Source organism: Urtica dioica, chromosome 8 (genome assembly GCF_054948205.1).
Source record: "Urtica dioica subsp. dioica isolate 48M chromosome 8, U.dioica_male_clone48M_v1_H2, whole genome shotgun sequence".
In the NCBI taxonomy this organism is placed as follows: domain Eukaryota; kingdom Viridiplantae; phylum Streptophyta; class Magnoliopsida; order Rosales; family Urticaceae; genus Urtica; species Urtica dioica.
The window spans coordinates 10255241-10277002 of NC_142763.1; the positions used below are offsets into that span (position 1 = coordinate 10255241).

Here is a 21762-nt window from a genome sequence, read left to right on the forward strand (position 1 = left end):
ATATATCATTACATGTAAAGGGTTTTACAATCCGTTTTTGTTTTTTTTTGTTGTTGTTGCTTTCTTCTCTCTCTTTCGCTCTCACACTTATTTTTCTCTACCCTTATTCGAACTCTTATTTGGTCTCTGCTCACTCGTGCGTAGCGCGTGGATTAAACTAGTTAGCTTAGAAAGACGTTACGTTCGTACGCCCTCTCAAGAATGAAGAAACAAATCTTCACTATTGATAATGTAATTAAGATTCCCTAAAAAAATGTAAATAAGATTCAAGTGGGAATAAAGTAAATTGGGCCTATTCCTAAATTATAAAGCCCATCAAGAAAACAGTGAAGGTCTGAACCGAGCGGAGATTAGCCTTTCATTCAATAAGAAAGGTTCGCCTTGGACCTTAAGTTTAATGCATACTATAAAAAAAGGAATTTACCTCTCTAACTTCTTTTCAAACTTAATTCTACAGCTACTTTGTGCATACATATTTTATAATATTTTTCTTGTTGTTTACAGCTTTTTTTTTAAATATATTTATTCTAGGTTCCATTTAGATTTTTATTTTCCTGTTTTTAATTATCATTACAAACAAAATCCTCGAAAAACAAAAATAAAATAAGATATTTATAGACGGGTTGAAAATATGATTTATTCTTATTATTTAACATATTTAAACGAGTTTCTTTACCTCTCCATTTTAAAAGGATGATAAAAACGGGTACTCTAGCTAACTTGAAGCTCTAGTTAACGGGATTTCCCTTATTACCTACCAATTAATTTTTTTAAGTTGAAAAAATAAAACAAACCACCTATTAGACTTCCAAAGTTTCAAATCAACTTAGAATAAAATATTAATCCACCCAAATTTCAAGACCCTAAATTCCGAGGTTAATATAAGTTATTATTTGTTAATAACACTATATAAATGTATATGAATGCTAGTTTTTATTTATTTAGAAACTTAGATTGGTTTCACGGGTCGTTTGATATACATGATTATATATTATGGGTTTTGTGTCTACTCCATTTTTCAATTTCATCATTGTTGGAATAGAAGAGGCCCAACACTTATTCATCTGGGCCAAGCCCATTCCTCAAGCACAACATCAGCAGGTATAAAAGAGAAAACCCTAGAACAAGTACGCGTTCAACACATTTGACAGATTCACTCTCTCTCTCTCTACGCGGCTCTCTCTCTCTCTCTAAAGCTTTCGCAGCCTCTCGCTGTTCTTCTCTTTCTTGAGCACCTCCGATCATTGTCTTGATCGTCGAGTCCCAGCAAGGTTCTGTACGAGTGTTGTTCCTCGTGGTCTTGCGGAGCAATCTCCGGACCTGTGACTCTCGTGTTTGAGTCAAGCAAGAACTAGGGTTCTCGATCCGATTTGGGGCTATCTCGGCCGTGTGGTTCAGCGTGGTTTTTACTGGTTGTAATCGTTGTATTTTGTGCTTGTAAGAACTCTGTGATTAGTGGATCGAGCTTATCCTCTGAGCTCAACGTGGAGTAGGCATTTGGACGCCGAACCACGAGAATCCTTGGTGTCTTTTACATTTCTGCACGCGTGTTTATATTCATTGATTCAATCCTCTGCATAGTTGTTAATCTGGTTTATTTTCGGTCTTAATTAGGTTCTTTATTAAAATCTTGAACCAGAAATTATTAGGGCTGTTATTGTGTGAGCTTTGCTGTGTTGGTTCGTTTTTGCCATTCAAGAATACTTCAGTCACGGTGTTAAATTCCCACAGTGGTATCAGAGCTTCGTTTTGCGATCTCAGTGACTCGGTATTCTTGGATCTGGTAGACTAGGGTTTCTGTTCTTTGTTGTCTTGTTCGAACAATCACGGATCGGTTTGAGTTTCTGGTCCGTGATTTGGTTCGAGGTGGAGGAAACCCTAGATTGAGAGTTCTTGTGTTCTTATTGTTGTTTAGAGATACCAGTCGAGTTTCTGGTTGTCTCATCTTAACAGCCCGACATTCTTTTGCTTAGAAATATCTCTGTAGTTTATTTCTTGAAAGAATTTTGATACTGTTGTATTGTGTTTTCTTCTTGCGTACAGGTGTAAAAACTGAAAGGATATTCAAACCTATTGGATCTGGACTGAGACGGACTGCTTTTCGAGTTTATTGTAGTCCTTCGGTGATCTATAATAGTAGCTTTTGAGTATCTGGTTGTATTTTTTTTTACTTCAGTTTTTTGTTTTTTAACTCTTTCTTTTGTACAATAAAGAAGTGGCATCTTTCTGTGTTTGTTTGCCTTATACCATAAGATCTTGTATTTTTGAAATATAATATTGAAGATCTTGTTGCTTTCGTTATTCTGTGGTTGATAAGTCCTAGTTCTCTTTATAACTTTGACGTATACCATTTGTTTTCTTTTCTGTTGGATCTTTAAAATACAAGTTACTTCCTCAATAAGTTTCTTGATTTTCAAAGAACCCTTACTGCTCTTATCTTATCTTCTGTCAAGGAACAATGACATCAACACGTCTTGATGTGGCGGTGTTTGATGGCAAGGGTGACTTTGACATATGGAAGAAGAAGATGAAAGTTCTCCTGTCTCTCCACAAAGTCCACTGGGCTCTCGAGAAGGAACTGGAAAAGTGGCCAGAAGCAATCCAGGCAAAGAAGGCTGAAGTGGATGAGGAGGCCTTCAACCTCCTATTCATGAACCTAGCCGACAGAGTCATCAGAAAGGTAGATGGTGCTGACACTGCACTGAAGTTGTGGGTAAAGCTCGAGTCTCTTTACTCAAACAAATCTGCACCCAATTTAGCTTTCATAAAAGGATCTTTGTTTTCTTTTAAGATGGACTCATCAAAATCCATAGATGAAAACTTGGACGAGTTTTTGAAAATTAATTTGTTGCTAAAAGGGACAGATCAGGCCTTGGACGATACTAGTTTGAGCATGATCATTCTTAACTCCATTCCCGACACTTATCAAGTTGTAAAAGATATTTTTCAATATTCTACTACTATGCCAACTTTTGATCAAGTTTGTAATGCTTTGAAAACTAGAGAATTTGAACTGAAAAATAAGAAAAGAGTTGGGAATAACCTTTTTGTTAAAACTAAGAATGATCAAGCTGCTAGTACCAAACCAGGCAAGAAAAAGAAAAAGGCTCAATCTGACAAGAAGGAAAAGGAAACCAGAAAATGTTTTCATTGTAATAAGGTTGGACACCTTAAGAAAAATTGTTTTGCTTTGAAAAACTTGTCGAAAGCCGAGAACCCGGAGTCTAATGTCGCTAGTACAAGCACAGGCTTTACTAGTGAAGTCTTGAATGTTTCTGACATTTCATGCCATGATAATTGGATATTAGACACCGGGTGCTCCTTTCACATGTGTCCAAATAAAGACTGGTTTTCTGATTTCAAGCTTGTTGAGAATGAATCTGTTTTCATGGGGAACAATGCCATTTGTAAGGTTCATGGCATTGGATCCATTGATCTTAGATTAGACAATGGAAACTTAGTAACCCTCACTGCTGTTAGATACATCCCAGATCTGAAACGCAACCTCATTTCTCTTGGCGTTCTTGATGATCTGGGGTGTAAGTATGAAGTTTTTAATGGTGTTATGGAAGTGTGCAGAAATGGTCGCCTTGTTCTATACGGTAAAAAATATTGTGGGTTGTATGTTCTATGTGGCTGCCATGTTTCCGCCTCTACACATTCTGTGACTGCAAAGACTAACAGCGTGACGGAGAAGTGGCACCTAAGATTGGGGCATATGAGCCAAGGTGGTCTCAATGCTCTCAGCAAGCAAGGTTTGTTGGGTAAGGATAAGATTGTTGATTTATCTTTCTGTGAACCATGTGTGTTAGCAAAACAACATAGGTTGAGTTTTAAATCTGGAGAACATTTATCTAAAAACTGCCTTGACTATGTGCACGCTGACCTGTGGGGTCCGGAGAAATTCGAGACCCATGGCGGCAAGAAATACTTTCTTTCTATTGTGGATGATTATTCCCGAAGGGTTTGGACTTTCCTTCTTAAAACTAAAGATGAAACTTTTTCAAAAATAACGGAATGGAAAACCCTTGAGGAAAATCAAACAAGTAGAAAGCTGAAAGCCCTTCGGACTGATAATGGCCTTGAGTTTTGTAATGTGGACCTAGATGAGTTTTGTAGAGCCAACGGTATCCTGAGACATAGGACGGTTAGGAAAACCCCTCAGCAGAATGGTGTTGCCGAACGTATGAATAGAACCCTCCTAGAAAAGGTTATGAGCCTTCTCTTTACTTCCGGCCTTCCTAAGTCCTTTTGGGGCGAAGCCCTCAATACCGCAGCCTACCTTATCAATAGGAGTCCCAATAGGTCCATAGATATGAAGTGTCCCATAGAGCTTTGGAGTGGTAGGAAACCTAGTTTAGAACACCTTAGGGTTTTCGGTTGTGCAGCCTATGCTCACAACAAAGAGGGTAAGTTAGACCCTAGGTCCCTTAAGTGTGTCTTCCTAGGCTACCAACAACAAGAAGGAACCAAAGGGTATAGGTTATGGGAGAAGGGTGCAAGAGGTGTTAAGATCATCGTGAGCAGAGATGTTATTTTCGATGAAAGCTCTTTCCCTTGTAAAACCACCCTTAGTGTAGAAAGCCTTAGCGAGGATGACCCTAGTAACCCCGAGGTTAGTGAGTCGGATCCTATTAGCACCCCTATAGATGCTCCGTTCGAGGTGGAGCATGTAGAGCCCCAAGAGGTACCCGAACCCATCGAATTGGAGCCCGAACAAGAAGATGGGCAGATTGTTAATGATGAACCGGATGATGATCGTGTTGAGAATCCGGAACAATCTGCTCAAGAGGTCTTATCGGACTACCAATTGACTCGTGACCGTGAAAGGAGAGATATAAGACCGCCCTCTAGGTACTCCTATGCCGATCTTGTGTTTTGTGCCCTCCTTTGTGCTAGTGAAGTTAGGGCTGAGCCTAATACCTACTAAGAAGCCATAGAGTCTAAGGACAAAACTAAGTGGATAGAAGCCATGGAAGATGAGATGAACTCCCTTAAAGTAAACAACACTTGGACATTAATAGAAGTCCCAAAAGGACAGAAATTAATAGAGTGCCGATGGTTGTTTAAGTTAAAGGAAGGTGTCTCGGATTCTGATCCCCCTAGGTACAAGGCTAGGTTGGTTGCGAAGGGCTATACTCAGCGAGAAGGCATTGATTTTAATGAAATTTTCTCTCCCGTTGTCAAGTTTAAAACTATTCGCATTATGCTTTCTCTTGTTGCATGTTTTGATCTTGAACTTGAGCAGCTAGATGTGAAGACAGCCTTCCTTCACGGTGAGTTAGAAGAACGGATTGTCATGAGACAACCCGAAGGGTTCGTGGACAAGAGTAAGTCCGGTCATGGGTGTTTGCTTAAAAAGTCTTTATACGGACTTAAGCAATCACCTAGACAATGGTATAAACGGTTTGACTCTTTCGTGCTTAGTATTGGTTTTGTGAGAAGTGACTTTGATAGTTGTTTCTATTTTTCATCTCTTGATAACCTTCCCGTGTATATTCTTTTGTACGTTGATGATATGTTGCTTATTAGTAAGTCCGTAGATAAGATTTGCAAGTTAAAGGCTGATCTTAGTTCGGAATTCGATATGAAAGACTTGGGGAATGCAAAAAGAATTTTGGGAATGTATATTGAAAGAGATAGGAAAAATTGTTTTCTGAAAATTCATCAAAAACCATACTTGCAAAAAATTGTGGCAAAGTTTGGAAACTTGAACTCTAAACCGGTTCAAGTTCCCTTAGCCGGTCATTTTGTTTTGAGTAAAAACCAATGCCCCAAGTCTAGATCGGATATTATTAAGATGGAAAATGTTCCATATTCAAATGCTATTGGTTCGATCATGTATGCTATGATAAGTACTCGACCTGATTTGTCTTTTGCTATTTCTTTACTTAGTAGATACATGTCTAATCCTGGTTATGAGCATTGGGCTGCGCTTAAACATGTGATTGCTTACATAAATAGTTCGTTGGACGTTGGTTTATGTTATAGCAATAGGAATGTGCCTTTTGAGTTGGTTGGTTATGTTGATTCGGATTATGCAGGTGATAGGGATTCGAGAAAATCGACTACGTCTCATTGTTTTCTTTTGGGACAGAATTGTATCACGTGGAAGTCTCAATTGCAGCCTTTGGTTGCGTTGTCGACTACCGAATCAGAATATATTGCCATTTGTGAAGCTTTTAAGGAAGCTATTTGGTTGCAAGGTTTATTAAAGGAAGCACGTCTAATTAAATCTGTTGCTTGTGTGTTTTCAGATAGTCAAAGCGCGATTCATTTGAGCAAGAATCCGGTCTACCATGAACGGACGAAGCACGTGGATGTTCGCTTTCATTTTATTCGAGATACTATAGCTACTGATGTTATTAAATTGTTTAAAGTTGCTACTGAGAATAACCCTGCAGATATGGGAACGAAGATCGTGACGGTCATCAAGTTCAAGCACTGTTTGGACTTGTTACATATCGAGTAAATGGCGATAGAAGATTGAGCAATGACGAGGATAAGTGAAGTTCACTAAATCAGAGATCTGAATGGGTCGGTGTTGGACCTAGGTGGAGATTGTTGGAATAGAAGAGGCCCAACACTTATTCATCTTGGCCAAGCCCATTCCTCAAGCACAACATCAGCAGGTATAAAAGAGAAAACCCTAGAACAAGTACGCGTTCAACACATTTGACAGATTCACTCTCTCTCTCTCTACGCGGCTCTCTCTCTCTCTCTAAAGCTTTCGCAGCCTCTCGCTGTTCTTCTCTTTCTTGAGCACCTCCGATCATTGTCTTGATCGTCGAGTCCCAGCAAGGTTCTGTACGAGTGTTGTTCCTCGTGGTCTTGCGGAGCAATCTCCGGACCTGTGACTCTCGTGTTTGAGTCAAGCAAGAACTAGGGTTCTCGATCCGATTTGGGGCTATCTCGGCCGTGTGGTTCAGCGTGGTTTTTACTGGTTGTAATCGTTGTATTTTGTGCTTGTAAGAACTCTGTGATTAGTGGATCGAGCTTATCCTCTGAGCTCAACGTGGAGTAGGCATTTGGACGCCGAACCACGAGAATCCTTGGTGTCTTTTACATTTCTGCACGCGTGTTTATGTTCATTGATTCAATCCTCTGCATAGTTGTTAATCTGGTTTATTTTCGGTCTTAATTAGGTTCTTTATTAAAATCTTGAACCAGAAATTATTAGGGCTGTTATTGTGTGAGCTTTGCTGTGTTGGTTCGTTTTTGCCATTCAAGAATACTTCAGTCACGGTGTTAAATTCCCACAATCATCAACTGTCAATCCGACGATCGATCGTGTATTTCCCACTGAGGGTCTCCGCTAAAGTTTGCCGTTGTCGTCTTATCTATTTTATCACGGACGTAACTACTTTATGTCCAATTTCGTGACACTAAACTAAGTCGTCACTTTATGGTCTTCTTGTGTGCTCATGGTGGTCCTCACATCACTTACCTCTCATGTGCCGCTGATCACTACGTCATTTTTTTTAATGCCAAAACGATAAGCATTAAGGTGATCCAATCTTGGTATACCTTAGAATTGAGACTTGAGACGATTCATGAATTTCCTAAGCTCTTCTCCCCAAGACCAACGTCAAAATCAAACTAAAAATAGAATGAACCCTATGTTGGAGTATGTACATCTAATTAGGCATAAAAAGTGAATGTAGCCACATTATTATAAACATTTGAAAATGTTTGTTTCTGTTTTCGATGAAAGTGTAATAAAGCACATGATTTGCAAGATTATTTATTCTAAAACATATATAAATGGCCATTAATGACGTAATGACTGTTTACAACACATTTTATGTTTAACAAACGGCAGTTGTTTTGAAAAGTATATGTTTATGTAGTAATAAATCTACATAATTTATACGTTTGGTTCAAGCTGCGGGTTCGAGTGCAAGCAAGTTGGGTGTTCGAATGGCAAGTTCAACAACGGATTTGGGTGAAGTTCTATGGCGAATTTTGATAGTGAGTTTGATTGGCATGTTCGAGTGGTAGGTTTGCCGATGGATTCGAGTGGGGTCTGAAACATATAGAAGAGAATTAATAAGATGAGGGTTCTTCTAGGCAAATAGCTTTCCTTTTTTTTTTCTCGGTCATTGAACTTTTTTTTTTTTTTTTTTTTTTTTTTTACGAAAACTTGCCAATTAAGGGTTAAAATTCGAAATTCATTTTATGTTGTTGACATTTAAAACATTAAACTAAATATCTCGATGTTAAATTTGGAACGTCAATCGATATTGGTTTCCTTATAATTTTCATTTGTTTTAAGGGTAGATTAGTCGGACGAAATATTGAGGTGGATGGTTTTTTTTTTTTTTAGTAATTGTTAGAGCATCTTTAATGATGTTTGGCTTAGCAACTTTAAGGACTTGCTTGCAATTAGGAGAAATGTTAAGCTATTTGCTTAACCATTATTTTGCAATTTGGCTATGTGATTGGCTAGATAAATTAGCTCTATAGAGCTACTTGCTTAAGCAAAATACATGGGACCCATTTAAATTATTGAGAGCACATCTATTCATTGTTTATTTAAATTTTGTCATCCTATTATTATTGAAGTCTTCGGAGGAGTGTACAAGAGGTGACTATGGGCTAATATTGCCATTATGTTAGTTATCTTTCTTCTTCTTATTTGTGATATTGGTTAGTATTGTATCATCTTTTTAATAATAAGATTATATGTGTTGTGTTGTTAAATTTATTATTTTACTTAAATTTATAAATTTTTAATTACCAATATTTGAGTAATATTTTTTTGTGTGAATTATTTGTTGACACAATTTTTTTTTTGTATATATATAATTAATATATTGTTAGTATAATATAGTCAAATTTTTTTCTTAAAAAAAATTACATGTTCTTCATTTGATCTAATAAATTGAATTATACAACTTCTAATAAAAAAAATTATAGTTTTAACAAGTGAAAATTGAATAAAAAATAAACAAAAATAGCAATTGACAAGTAGGATAAATTTAAGCAAGAGGAGAAATTAGCTTACCATTGTGGATTTAGCTTAAATAAGTTGTATCTTTGACATTAGCTTACCATTAAAGATGCTCTTAGAAAGTTGAGTATTTTGTAATTTTTAGTTTTAATTTGACTATTTAACAACCAAATGTAAAATCAAATGGTTGAATTTGATTAAAACGTCCTGAAAATTCTAACAAATACAACACAAACTTTCGTTACCAAAAAAAAAAAAGAAAAGTGATTGTTACGCGCCAAAACACCATGTTCACCCGCAATTAGCGAGTGAAAGACAGAAAATGTGAACAAAACCCATACCCATCCATCACCGCACATGCCTTGCCTTTGATTTTATCTTATTACATTATTTATTTTTTGTTTGGTTACCTACTAATTAATCAACCAATTATCACACAATCCCTTTCCTTTGTATTTGGTATTTTCTTAATTCCTCTCACACCACCGTTGAAACCGACTTAAGATCTTAATACCACTATATTTAGTATATGGCCTCTCTCAATCTTCACATTCAGGCACTCACACAAATAACAGAGAAAAATAAGAATATTTGGTCAAAAAGCAAAAATAATAAATAAATAAATCTCAACCTAACAGTCACTCGAATTGCAATCCCACACTGATGGAATAGAAACACAATGACACACGCGCACACACTAACACAAACACAGAAAGATCTGAAAAATGTGATTACATAATTTAAGAACACACATACACATAAATATATATAGTTATTATATATATATATATATATATATATATATATATATATATGTATAAATAGTTGCTCACCTCACGCACACAGGCTCGTACGTATAATCAGTTTCACTCGCTTCTCGAGAAATACATTTCTATGTCTCGAGGATCGAACCGGGAGTTTCAGGAATGGTGGAATAAGCAGAGAGAAACGAACTTCGCCGGAAAACCGGACGAGGAAGCCCCTTCGTCGTCGCACTCGGAGTCTAATGGCGGCGAAGGATTCCTCAGCCTCGAGATCCGATCCTCGGCGGCGGATCTGACGGTCGAGAAAGGCCGCTCCCGCAGCGCGCGCCAAATCTCGTGGCTCTTCCGCCTCCGCCTCCACCAAATCACCGGCTCCGTCGCCTCCGTCGCCGGGGCCGGCGTATCGCTGCTCCGGACCGCCGCTCGCCGGATCAAATCCTCCGGCTCATCTCCGTCGTCGTCGTCGCGGCTCTATCGCGCGATCAAGGTGTTCCTGATCGTGGTTCTGAGCCTCCTCTGCTTCGAGCTCGTCGCGTACTTCCGGGGATGGCATTTCAGGCCTCCGTCGGTGGGGTCCGCGGAGGTGCTAGGGTTTGTGGAGCGAGTCTATGCGAATTGGCTCAACGTTCGGGCGAATTACCTCGCGCCGCCATTGCAGAGCCTCACGAACGTCTGCATCGTGCTGTTCCTCGTGCAGTCCGTGGATCGGGCAGTTCTCATGCTCGGTTGCTTCTGGATCAAGTTTCGGAGGTTGAGGCCGAAGGCGATCATGGAGTTCGGCGTGGATGAGACGGAGAGCGTTGAGGATTATCCAATGGTTCTGGTTCAGATTCCTATGTGCAACGAGAGGGAGGTAAGAAAGAGAAGCAATCTAATATACTTTTTGCGTTTCTTTGATACTTATTGCTTTTTTATATTGGTAATCAGTCTGTTATCACAGATCCTATACAATGGCCCCATTTTTTTTTTTAAATTCCTCTAAGTCGTGCGTAATCGTGGGAATATACTAATGTTGTTTGTGTAGTTCAAAGTTTGTTTCTTTAGTTTATCACCTGATAGAAACGGTAGTGTAACAACAGTATTCTGATTTTTTATATTCAATAATGAGTCAACTGTGGAAATGCTTTGATTACTTTTTTAGATTCATGCTGTTGGAATTTACTTACTGTCTTGTACGTTTGTGGGTACTAGTTCTTACTTTTGTGTTATTGTTTAATTACTCCCTTTACTACATGCTTTTTTCACGCCCGGTGGTTGTTAGTCGGAATTTGTTGTTGTGTGGTGTGACATAATATAATGTCACTCGAATTAGTGTTCGACTTACGATATTTGGTCGGTTGCCAAACAGGTTTACCAGCAATCCATTGCTGCGGTCTGTGTTATGGACTGGCCGAGAGAGAGAATGCTCGTGCAAGTTCTTGATGATTCCGACGACATGGATGTGCAGAATCTTATCAAGGCAGAAGTACAGAAATGGCAGCAGCGCGGTGTTCGGATATTGTATAGGCACCGTTTGTTGCGCACGGGCTATAAAGCGGGAAATCTCAAGTCCGCAATGGGCTGTGATTATGTGAAAGATTACGAGTTCGTGGCGATATTCGATGCAGATTTTCAGCCGGGGCCGGAATTTTTGAAGAAAACCATTCCTCACTTTAAGGTAACTGCACAATCTGCAAAAAGGGCCAGAGGACTCTAGTCTTACAATTATATCAAGGATCGAGAATATGTGCATTGCCTGGATGTGCTTGATAAGATTATGGAATAGTATATTGGGGTTTTTGATAAATATCTCTTTACCAATGTTGTATCTCATTCTATGAGAGAGGAGTCACATATAAACCTTGGACTAAAGGTTTAACATCTCAAGACACTTGCTCTTTCTCTTGTCAAAATCCCACAAGTCTGTAGATCTTGCGTTTGGTTGTTCATGCTTAACATTCAGCTTAAGAACGGATTAGTTTTCTGCCCATAATCAGAATGTAGGAGAAGAGTGACGGATGAGCATTAGTTGTTCTAGGATATTAGCACGGTTCGTTTCGTCTATGTATAGCATGTGGTTCTTCTTCTTTAGATTTTCACTTTCTAATATCCTGATTAAAAAAAAAAATCTTGAAGGGCAATGACGAGTTAGCATTGGTTCAAACAAGATGGTCGTTTGTAAACAAAGACGAGAACTTGCTGACTAGATTGCAGAACATAAACCTGTCCTTCCACTTCGAGGTTGAACAACAGGTCAATGGGATATTTCTCAACTTTTTTGGCTTCAACGGTACCGCTGGTGTGTGGAGAATTCAGGCTCTAGAAGACTGTGGAGGCTGGTTGGAACGGACCACAGTCGAGGACATGGATATCGCCGTCCGTGCTCATCTATGTGGATGGAAGTTCATATACTTGAACGATGTAAAGGTTCGGATTCTCCATTCTGACCAATTTATCTGCAATGCAAAGAAACCCTGTTACCTGTTTGGCTAACATGCTTATCCTTTTTTTAGTGCCTTTGTGAACTTCCAGAGTCTTATGAGGCTTACATAAAACAGCAGTATCGCTGGCATTCAGGTCCAATGCAGTTGTTTCGCTTATGCTTCTTTGACGTTATCCGCTCAAAGGTACTAAAAGCTCTTCCATTATTCGCAAGCCTACATTTGAAAACCTGGAAACTGATGGGGAGGAAAGAAAAAAAATAGAAAAACCTTTTCATTTCCTCGCATGTTTTGGAATGAGGAAAATTCGAGGGAAGAAAGTTCGAATGAAAATCGGTTGGAAAAAACAACAAAATGTAGATTTTATTTTCCACTGTAAATACTGAGTAAATTCAAAATCCGAGAGGATTCACGTGTGCGCGGGATTCATTTTCCCTATCTTGCAGATGCTCCACCTTTTCTGCTTAAATTTTCAATCTATAGTTCCCCACACGTGTTCAAACAAACACGATAAAATGTTACGCAATCTACTTTTTCTCTCTCAAATGTTCCTGTGACTATTAAACTTAGTAAAGAATTTTAATTTTCATTCAATTTTTTCCTCACTAATTTCATGCTCCTGTAAAATTTTGTTCTCCTTGGTAAACTCTAGATTACTAACTGTTTTAATCTTCTTTCATACTTTACACAGATGAGTTTGGCCAAGAAAGTCAATCTGATATTTCTGTTCTTTCTCCTGAGGAAGCTTATTCTGCCATTTTATTCGTTCACACTCTTCTGCATCATTCTTCCATTGACCATGTTCTTACCGGAAGCTCAGTTACCGGCTTGGGTCGTCTGTTACATCCCGGGATTCATGTCCATCTTGAACATCCTCCCGGCCCCACGCTCCTTCCCGTTCATAGTCCCTTACCTTCTCTTCGAGAACACCATGTCTGTGACAAAATTCAACGCCATGATATCCGGGTTGTTTCGGTTCGGAAGCTCCTACGAGTGGGTGGTGACGAAGAAGCTCGGGAGATCGTCGGAGACCGATCTCGTCGCGTTCGAAAAGGAATCGAACCCTCTCATGAGATCCATGTCCCTCCACAGGTCGTCCTCCGAGTCGGGCATCGACGAGCTCAGCAAAATCGAAGTGTCGAAAAAGAGCGGGAAACCCAAAAGAAACCGTCTTTACCGTAAAGAGCTCGCCCTCGCCTTCATATTGTTGACGGCTTCGGTGAGAAGCTTGTTGTCGGCCCAAGGTATTCACTTCTACTTCTTGCTATTCCAAGGCGTCACTTTTCTAGTCGTAGGTCTCGATCTTATTGGAGAGCAAGTAAGCTAGCCGACTATATAATGAGAAGAAAAAAAAAAAAACAAGCGAACAAATGGGATTCTTGTGAGGACGAGAACGGTGGGACCGGTGATTCGAAACCCTCCTTCAGTACGCCCAAGTGGGTGTGTCCTCTCTCTGTTTTATGATCAGCATAGCACTCCCAATTGAAGCAGTCAATTTGCTTGCCACATTTTTTTAGCCAATATTTATACTCCCTTGTAAAAGACCTCTCTTTTTTTCTTTTCGTGGTTATGGTTGTGGGTTTTGGAGCATTTTCTTATCAACCCAGGTCTTAAAAAGAGACTCTTGCTCTTGGGATCGATATTTTCCGTCCAAATTATTTGTTTGGCATCTTTCATAGAATGTACACTTTGCTTGTCCCGTGCTAAATACAGGCGAGATTTTGTTAGATTACTACAATTGGTTATTATTTATTTTTCCTTGTCGATAGATTATGTATCTTAATGTACTTTTAATTTACTTTTATTTGACTTTTCGTTACTGTGGGTCATGATGGAATCTCAGACTCGAAATCAATTTTCAAAACTAGGCTCAGTTACAAAACCAAATTTATCTAAACTTGATTTATCTATGCATTTGGGTGTTAAAAACACCCCTCCACATTATGAGATGTTTGAAACAGATTAAGAGGGAAATGGAGACGAAAGAAAAAAGTGAAGTTATTAATTATCGACCAAAATGCAAGGACGTGGATTTCTGCATCTGTAGCAATGTAGAATCTACTTCGGAAAAATTAACATCGTCTACGGGAATGACGTCTGAAGTGCGTTTGCTAGTATTCATTCCACCATTCTAGGATTGTCGCACGGCAAGTAAAGAAAACTGAAAAGTAGAAATTAGTTGTATAGTTGTTTCTTTTCCCACTGGGATTGTAAAAGCTATTGTAACGCGGCATTTTACCTCTATTGAATATATATTCAAAGTTTCTTTTAAAAAAATGTTAATCTGATTCACGCAAGTTTCATTTGTACTTTTCTTGCTAACTCAAATGTCAAAAGCTTCAGCCAGCCCAATGGAAAGCAGAGTTGAACACTGAATACAGCGAGACACGCTTGGAATATGTAAATGCACAATTTTATCACGCAATTGTTGGGGCACCGGGTTAAAAACTATTAGAGTTTAAATAATTTTTTCATAGAAAAAAAGGTGCTTGGGCTTCCAAAGCTTTCACGACCATTAAGCAAACTATCTTTTATTAAAGCTCAAATGTCAATTACTCCCGAGAGGAAACAGACCAGAACTTCCTCAATTGCCAACCACCCAACAACGCACAAGTAGTGTGTCCTAAAATCAAACCGGAAGAGAATTTAAACCCGAAAAATTAGGCATTTTTACTCATCCTTAAATCGAATATTCAAGCTCATGATCCACGGCAACTTAAACTTAAGAACTGTTGTCGATGCTCATTGGTTCAGCTGCTTTCTGGAACAAAAAAGGGAAAGAATAAAAAAATTATCATTTTCTTTTGTCATAATTCAATATGGAAATCCCTACAAACAACAAAAAGAGTGCTTTTAATTTACAACTCACATTCGAATCAGTAGCCTCGGACTTGCTCATCTTGGCAAACATGTTGCCATAGAACTTGGCCTGTTTCTTGTTGTACTCCTTCATTTTCTCCTTCAAAGATCGGTATTCCAACTTCACATCCCTTTTGACAAGCAGAGTTGACCACATAAGTAAATATATATATATATATATATATATATATATGTATATATATATATGTATATATATATATAGAGAGAGAGAGAGAGAGCTTATCCTCCGACCTATTATTCGGGTCAATCTCAAGAGCTTTCTTGATATCAAACTCGGCCAAGTCCAAGTCTGCCAACTGGATATACGCCTGGGCTCTTCTATAGAGCGCTTTAACACTCGTACTATCAGCTTCCAATACCTGAAAAGGAAAACAGGTGTTACACTCACATCACAATTACATGAAAAAAGTTCAGACGAGTTGTTGCGTGCACGTTAAAATCAAAACAAACCTTGGTGCACAATTTCTCTGCCTCTTTGTATTCTTTCAGCTTCAACTTGCAAGCAGCGTTGTTGAGATTGCAAGCAACCTTCAAAGCTTTAGCCTGTTTCTTCTCCTCATCACTGAATGATGTATCGTACTCGATGAACTTCACTGCCTGTATAATATATTACTCAAGAGTTGGATCAATAAATTAAAATTAAAAAAAAAAAAAAAAAAACACTAGATTTAGGTACACCATCCTGTCAGGTAGTCACGCATACCTTCTCATATCTCTTCGAAGCTCGGGCATATTTACCAGCTTTGAACAGGGCATTACCCTCTTCCTTCTTCTTACCCGCAGATTCAATCTTCTCCTCCGTGTTCATATCCCACGACTCTTTGTCCTGATAATCAGAAGATGGGATCAGTTTTTAAAACCATGCAATTAGTGCTAAAACCATGATGAACACACTTACGGGCTAGCTCACCTTGACAAAGGATTCTAGCTCAATCTCATATGTGACGGTCGAGTTCGGTGGAACCACAGCCAAGTCTTGGTTGGACTCGGAGGAACCAAATGCGTACTCTGGTGCAATAGTCACAAGAGCTATCTCGCCCTTCTTCATCGTCAGGACAGCTCTGTCGATTCCCTCGATAACTTGCTCTGTTCATCACCATGCACTTTTGGCTTAAGAGGCATAATCGAACCAAAGCAAGTACAGATAGAAACAAACCACATGACCACCATTACCTTCATCCGTTTTGAACTCAAAAAGCTCTTCACCCTCGCCATGTCCTTTCTTCATGAATATTGTGCCATCTTGAAGTTTCCCAATTATCTTCACTGTAAACGAAAAGTAATGTCATAACAAATAAAACATACGAGGGCAGTGTAAAAAGAGGGTGTTAAACGTATGATTATATATTATGCTCACATTTAACAATCGCTCCTTCGTTCGGACGCTCGAAACCGTCACCTTCCTTCAAGATCTTCTTCATGACTTTCTTGTCATCGGTCACTTCTGAGACAATCTTCCACGACAGCAATTCCAAAGTGATCTCGAGAGTGGCATTTGGCGGAACTGCACCTTCACTCGAAGTGGCAGGTTTTCCTTTCTCCCCAAATCCATCTGCACAAAGCAATTGGTTCACAAACAGACAAGAAAGTTATTATTTTTATAAGAAAGTGCTTTATCAACATTTTGTCCCCAATTAAGTGAACATACATTGTGGCTTCACCGTAAGAAGCACTTTCTCTCCTTTCTTCATAGTTTTGATGGCCTTAACCATCGCAGGACAGAAGTAACCTGTTGAAATAGACTATTTAACATTACGGCTCGATACACAATCACAACATCTTATAAAAACTATACTCCGAGTATAGCTCAACAAAAGACATACCGTCCTTCACAGTGAATTCAACTTCATTTGGTTTCACAACAACTGTCCCATCCTCAAGGCAGGCCTCAAATTTGACTGCGTAAAGAGTAGCAAGGGTCAAAAATGACATAAATAAAAAAAGAAACTTATCTACACACTAGTAATAACAATGCTAGCAACAGCCTTAGAGAGAGAGAAAAAAAAAACAGTACCTAACACCTCATCGAGGTCTTTCGGGTTCTCCCATTTCTCTCCTTCCTTCAAAATCTTCTTGAAAACTCCACCGTCCTTGCATATGTCTTTCACGCTGCTCCACGAGAGCAATTCCACATCAAACTGCAGTGTGGCATTAGGAGGGATAGTCGGTGGCGATCCCGACTCGCCGTAAGCCAAATCGGGGGGAATGGTGAAGAGGGCATTTTCGCCTTTCTTCATCGTCTTAATCCCTTCATCCCATCCCTTAATAACTTGCCCTGCATCCAATAAGCATGACACACCAACTCTCTCATCAGAACCATAGTTAGGTGTAAAACCTAACACTTTTATGAATTTTCAGGTTCTTCACTCTCGCAACTCCTCAACATTCCTCATATGCAAAGATATAGACTCCGATCTAATAAACACCATCACAGCATTTTGCAGATACTTGAATATACATAAACATGTAAAATTACTGAAAAGAAAATTAAATCCTCAACATTCCTCATATGCAATTCAACGATTTAGATTTTTATCTAGTTACTGAAAAATTTAAATCAACTCGACTCCTCAACAGTCCTTTCTGTGCAAAGACTTAAGACTAATTAACACCATCTCAACATTTTCCACACACTTTGAAATGCATGAACAACACAGAATTACTGAGAAGAACTAAATCACCTTGTCCGAGAGTGAACTTGAATGGAGTCCCTCTATCACGGCTCGAATCAAACTTTGTCCCGTCGAGAAGAGTTCCAGTATAATGAACTACAAAACAAAATCAAATGTAAGAAGATCAATCTATAATCTCGGAAACAACAGTCACATTTGTTCGTCGGTTAATCACCTTCAACCTCGTCACCGGTCTCGGGAGTTTCCCAGCCTTGGCCGCCTTCCTTGAGAAGCTTCTTCTTCAAGCCTTGCTTTCCGATCTCCTTCTCATCGCCGACCTTGAGGATCGTTGTGGCGTCGAAGTCCTCATCAAATTCTTCCGGCGCTGGCACGTTCAGGTTAAAGTCCTCGTCCATATTCCAAAACCCTAACCAGTTTCAGAGAGAGAGAGAGAGAGAGAGAGAGAGAGAAATTCTATAACAAAGGTAGTGAAGTGAGAGAGTGAAAGAGAATGGGTAATGTATGATTTTATATTTCGGTTTAGTCGTGGATTTGCAAAAAATATGCTTACGCAGCAGCTTATTCTAGAGAGTTCCATAAAAGGGTTTATGAAATTAAGGGCTGGGATTATTCTACGTGACCCTACTCCTTTGATTTTCTTTTCATTTTTTTTCTTTTCTTTTTTTTGGTCTTTGTTTTTGTCTGTCAATGTAAGACTTTTTCACTTCCTTCCTTTCTACTATTTTCGATTTATTTTTACTAGGTGGTACCGTTGCAGTGACAGTGAGAACTGTCCCGTTTCAAATATTCAATCCAAGATTAGATTTATTTGTCGAAAAAGTTAATCGATCTATTTTTCAATCCCCTGGATTTTTACGCCTCACATTATTTTGTCCACCTAAATTCCAAGCCTAAAATGATCCTAAAGATAAAAAAAAAATGTAGTTTTTCTTATACATATATTAATATATAAAAAAATACATTGAAAGCGAAAAATCTCCTTCGATCGAAGTACTATTCCGAGAATCTACATCAACAAAATCTATAACCATTGTTGCGGATTGATTTTTACTTGATAAAAAAAGTTTACTTGCAAATATAAAGCCTCCACGTTAAGAGAACAATGCTGACCGCTTTGCTTTGCACGAGTGATATCACACAGCCCTTTTATGCTGAAATTGCAAGTAATAATCCTTCTCGTCTTTTGCAAGAAAAAAAAAATCTACATAGAAGCTTGGAAACTATTCCGATAAGAAAGAAAAAAGAGCAAAAAAAAACTAGTCAATGTCTTCTTTGCACCGAAAATTAAATCCGCTGTGAAGGACCCTAGTGGCCAAGTATTTTCGATGATTAGAGCTCGCTATCGTCTGCGCTCGATGATTTTCCCACCACTTCAACAAGCTCGGTATCGAAAATCAGCGTCGCACCACCTGAAAATTTAAAGGAACTCAACACATTAACTCTGTGTTCACGCTATAAAACATCGAAACTTCAGACATTATCTATAAGAACCGGCAGTGTTGACACATCAGACTCTCATTCCCACTTCTAATTTCATAATAGCTGCTTCTTCGAATGCGATGTAATGAACAATAACTCCATAAAGTAAACTAGTCTATCAAGGGTATTCGCTAAAGGTGGTTTGTCGTCATAGCTTGAATGAAAAGGAATCGAAGTATGCCAAATCAAGTCGAGAAACAACGGATGTATATAATCACAAACAGATACGCTTATAACATTGTCCGGGGACAAAATGCAGGCATTTCCTCTATGAGAGAACAAAACAAACCCGTTTTGATTACGAAAATACAAGTCCAAAACCGAATTGAAGTTTTGCTTATATCAAATCAAATACTCTCTCGTTGCCGCGTTAGTTCCCTAATATCCCAAAGCATCTTAACACAAGAGACACCATAGAAGATAAAAGGAAAAAAGAAATGATTACCTGGGATAGTTGGTGGAGAACCTTGTTCCCCGTAACCGAGTTTGGCTGGGATTCTCAACTTCCTCTTCTCACCCACACACATTCCCAACAGTCCTTGGTCCCACCCTGTACGCAATAAAGTGAATCATGGCTGTATTATCTATTGATATCATCCGTGAGATAAAAGCTCAATGAGAATCCTAAATACAAGTCAGACCACACACCTTTGATCACTTGACCGGTGCCAAGTGTAAACTGAATAGGATCGTTCCTGTCAAAACTTGAGTCGAAAACTGTACCGTCGGTCAGTGTTCCCTGCAGAATCCCATAAACAAAACCGATGATTCATTCACTCGTTGTTCCTCCTAGTTGAGAATCGATTCGTCTAATTACCGAATTTAAAAATGCAGTTCCTCTTTTCATTTTTCATGTTTTTTTAAGCAAAATTCAAACAGGCCACACAAAAGAACTCGCTAGCATTTTTGTTTCCATTAAAATCGAACATACCCGGTAGTGCACTTTCACTTTATCGCCTTTGTGAGCTCTGATCTCACAAGTTGTTGGCTTGAACTGCAATTACAAAAGAAAGAAAGACTAAGTTTTTTTTTATATACATAGCAACCCATACACACACAAAGAGCAAAGAATTAAGCAAATTAATCTTGACAATAATCTTCTGTAATTACGAGTAACCATTCATGGAATCCATATAACACTACCAACTCCATATCACAGCATCACAAACCACAAACAAACACATCCTGGCTAAAATCCAAAGACAAATGATTCTAAACAAATGGAAGATCGAATAACAAGAACGAATTCACTAACCTTCACACCAATCTGTAATTCGGTAACATCACGCGATTTCGCATAAACTGTATAACATACAAATATAAAAAATGATGATAAACATTTGATGTGATTAAATAATTTATCGTACAAATCTAAATGTACACCTAAGAATATTCAGATCTTAGAACACATCGAAATCCATTGACGAAAAAAAGTTACCTAAGGCAGAAAGAAGGAAGAAGAATAAGACTAGAGTGGCCTTTGCTACGTTTGAGCTCATCTTCTTCGCTGAAACTATCTCTCTCTGCCAAATCTCGTTTTCTCTCTCTTTTCTGGTCCCTGACCCTGAATAGTTGAGGCTTTTTATTTAATTTAATCTGTTGAAGAGGAATTTATTTTCATTTATTACTTTGCATAAAATGATGTCAAACTTTGCTCTCATTGGCTGAGCCACGCCAATTTTAGGTTTTCGTCCTACGTGGCATCTTTGTATTTGTGTTGTCTTGCACCGAGAGCTTTTCTTTCGGAATTGGAGGAGAATCAAACAATCGGAACAATTTTCATTTCCTACGAATTCCAGGATCTCAAAATGAAATCTGTATGATTTTGGAGCTCTATGGTTTTGTTCAAATACTATTTTTAAGATTATAATTTTACCCTGAGAACTTGTCTTCACATATGAGAATATGAGATCTTTAAATAATTTAATCGATTTTGTAATACAAAAGAAAAAGAATTGTGGCCTAATAAAAATAATGGCAAAATTTAGAATAGATATGTTAAATAAATTTGAGCCCTCGATTAAAATTACTTTTAATAAATAACATATACATGAAAAGATGAAATAAAATAGTGTAGTCAAGTATGGCCAATTTGTTATCAAAAACTAAATCAATCAGAACAGAATCATACATTTGTTATCAAAAACTCGAAGCTTGTTGTTATGTATCAATTTGTTGTTTTCGTGGAATATTCGTCGACCATTCTTGTTGTTGTTGCCCTTTTGTTCTTGATCCTCTTCTTCGAGTTAAGACGGTGGTCGAGTTTAATATTCGCCATAGATTTGTAACTTGAAAAAAAAAACTAGCGGGATTTCAAATTGATGTGAAATTTGTAGATGGTACATTTGCAGATAAATGAGTGGAATTTGGACCATGGGTGAAAAATTTGTTGAAAAGACAATAGTACATGAGGGGATAACAGGTTAGATAAAATTGAAAGGTCGGCGAAAATAATTGTTGGAGCGTCGGCATTGAGTAAAAAAATTGTAATTGTGAAGTCAGGTCGTATTATGCAAAATGTTTAGTGTTTTGGTATTACGGAATTTGTACAAAACTCAACCAATTCTCGAGAGATGATTGATTTTGGACGAGTGGCGATGGCAGAATATATCTTGAGCGACATGATCATAACA

The 21762-nt window shown here is 38.4% G+C and overlaps 3 protein-coding genes across 3 annotated transcripts; 1 reads left to right on the plus strand and 2 right to left on the minus strand.

Annotated features, from left to right (window-relative positions):
* Positions 1 to 9497: 9497 nt before the first annotated feature.
* CSLC6 (Cellulose-synthase-like C6) lies at positions 9498 to 13905 on the plus strand. The gene is made up of 5 exons (XM_089623058.1): positions 9498 to 10570; positions 11066 to 11374; positions 11833 to 12123; positions 12210 to 12323; positions 12829 to 13905. Exons 1-5 carry the CDS (start codon positions 9848 to 9850, stop codon positions 13462 to 13464), a joined length of 2073 nt encoding a protein of 690 aa, XP_089479184.1. The 5' UTR covers positions 9498 to 9847; the 3' UTR covers positions 13465 to 13905.
* A 736-nt stretch (positions 13906 to 14641) lies between these two features.
* On the minus strand, positions 14642 to 18151 carry LOC149387955 (peptidyl-prolyl cis-trans isomerase FKBP62-like). The gene is made up of 13 exons (XM_089623059.1): positions 17865 to 18151; positions 17699 to 17785; positions 17032 to 17292; positions 16841 to 16915; positions 16666 to 16746; positions 16375 to 16569; positions 16191 to 16283; positions 15928 to 16103; positions 15721 to 15843; positions 15468 to 15614; positions 15249 to 15376; positions 15007 to 15127; positions 14642 to 14898 (listed from the first exon to the last, which is right to left on the minus strand). The coding sequence occupies exons 1-13, from the start codon at positions 18043 to 18045 to the stop codon at positions 14860 to 14862; spliced, it is 1707 nt and encodes a 568-aa protein (XP_089479185.1). The 5' UTR covers positions 18046 to 18151; the 3' UTR covers positions 14642 to 14859.
* A 528-nt stretch (positions 18152 to 18679) lies between these two features.
* On the minus strand, positions 18680 to 20740 carry LOC149387956 (FK506-binding protein 2-like). Its single transcript, XM_089623060.1, has 6 exons — positions 20568 to 20740; positions 20385 to 20431; positions 20061 to 20123; positions 19778 to 19868; positions 19575 to 19679; positions 18680 to 19059 (listed from the first exon to the last, which is right to left on the minus strand). Exons 1-6 carry the CDS (start codon positions 20626 to 20628, stop codon positions 18980 to 18982), a joined length of 447 nt encoding a protein of 148 aa, XP_089479186.1. The 5' UTR covers positions 20629 to 20740; the 3' UTR covers positions 18680 to 18979.
* Between the last annotated feature and the right edge of the window lie 1022 nt (positions 20741 to 21762).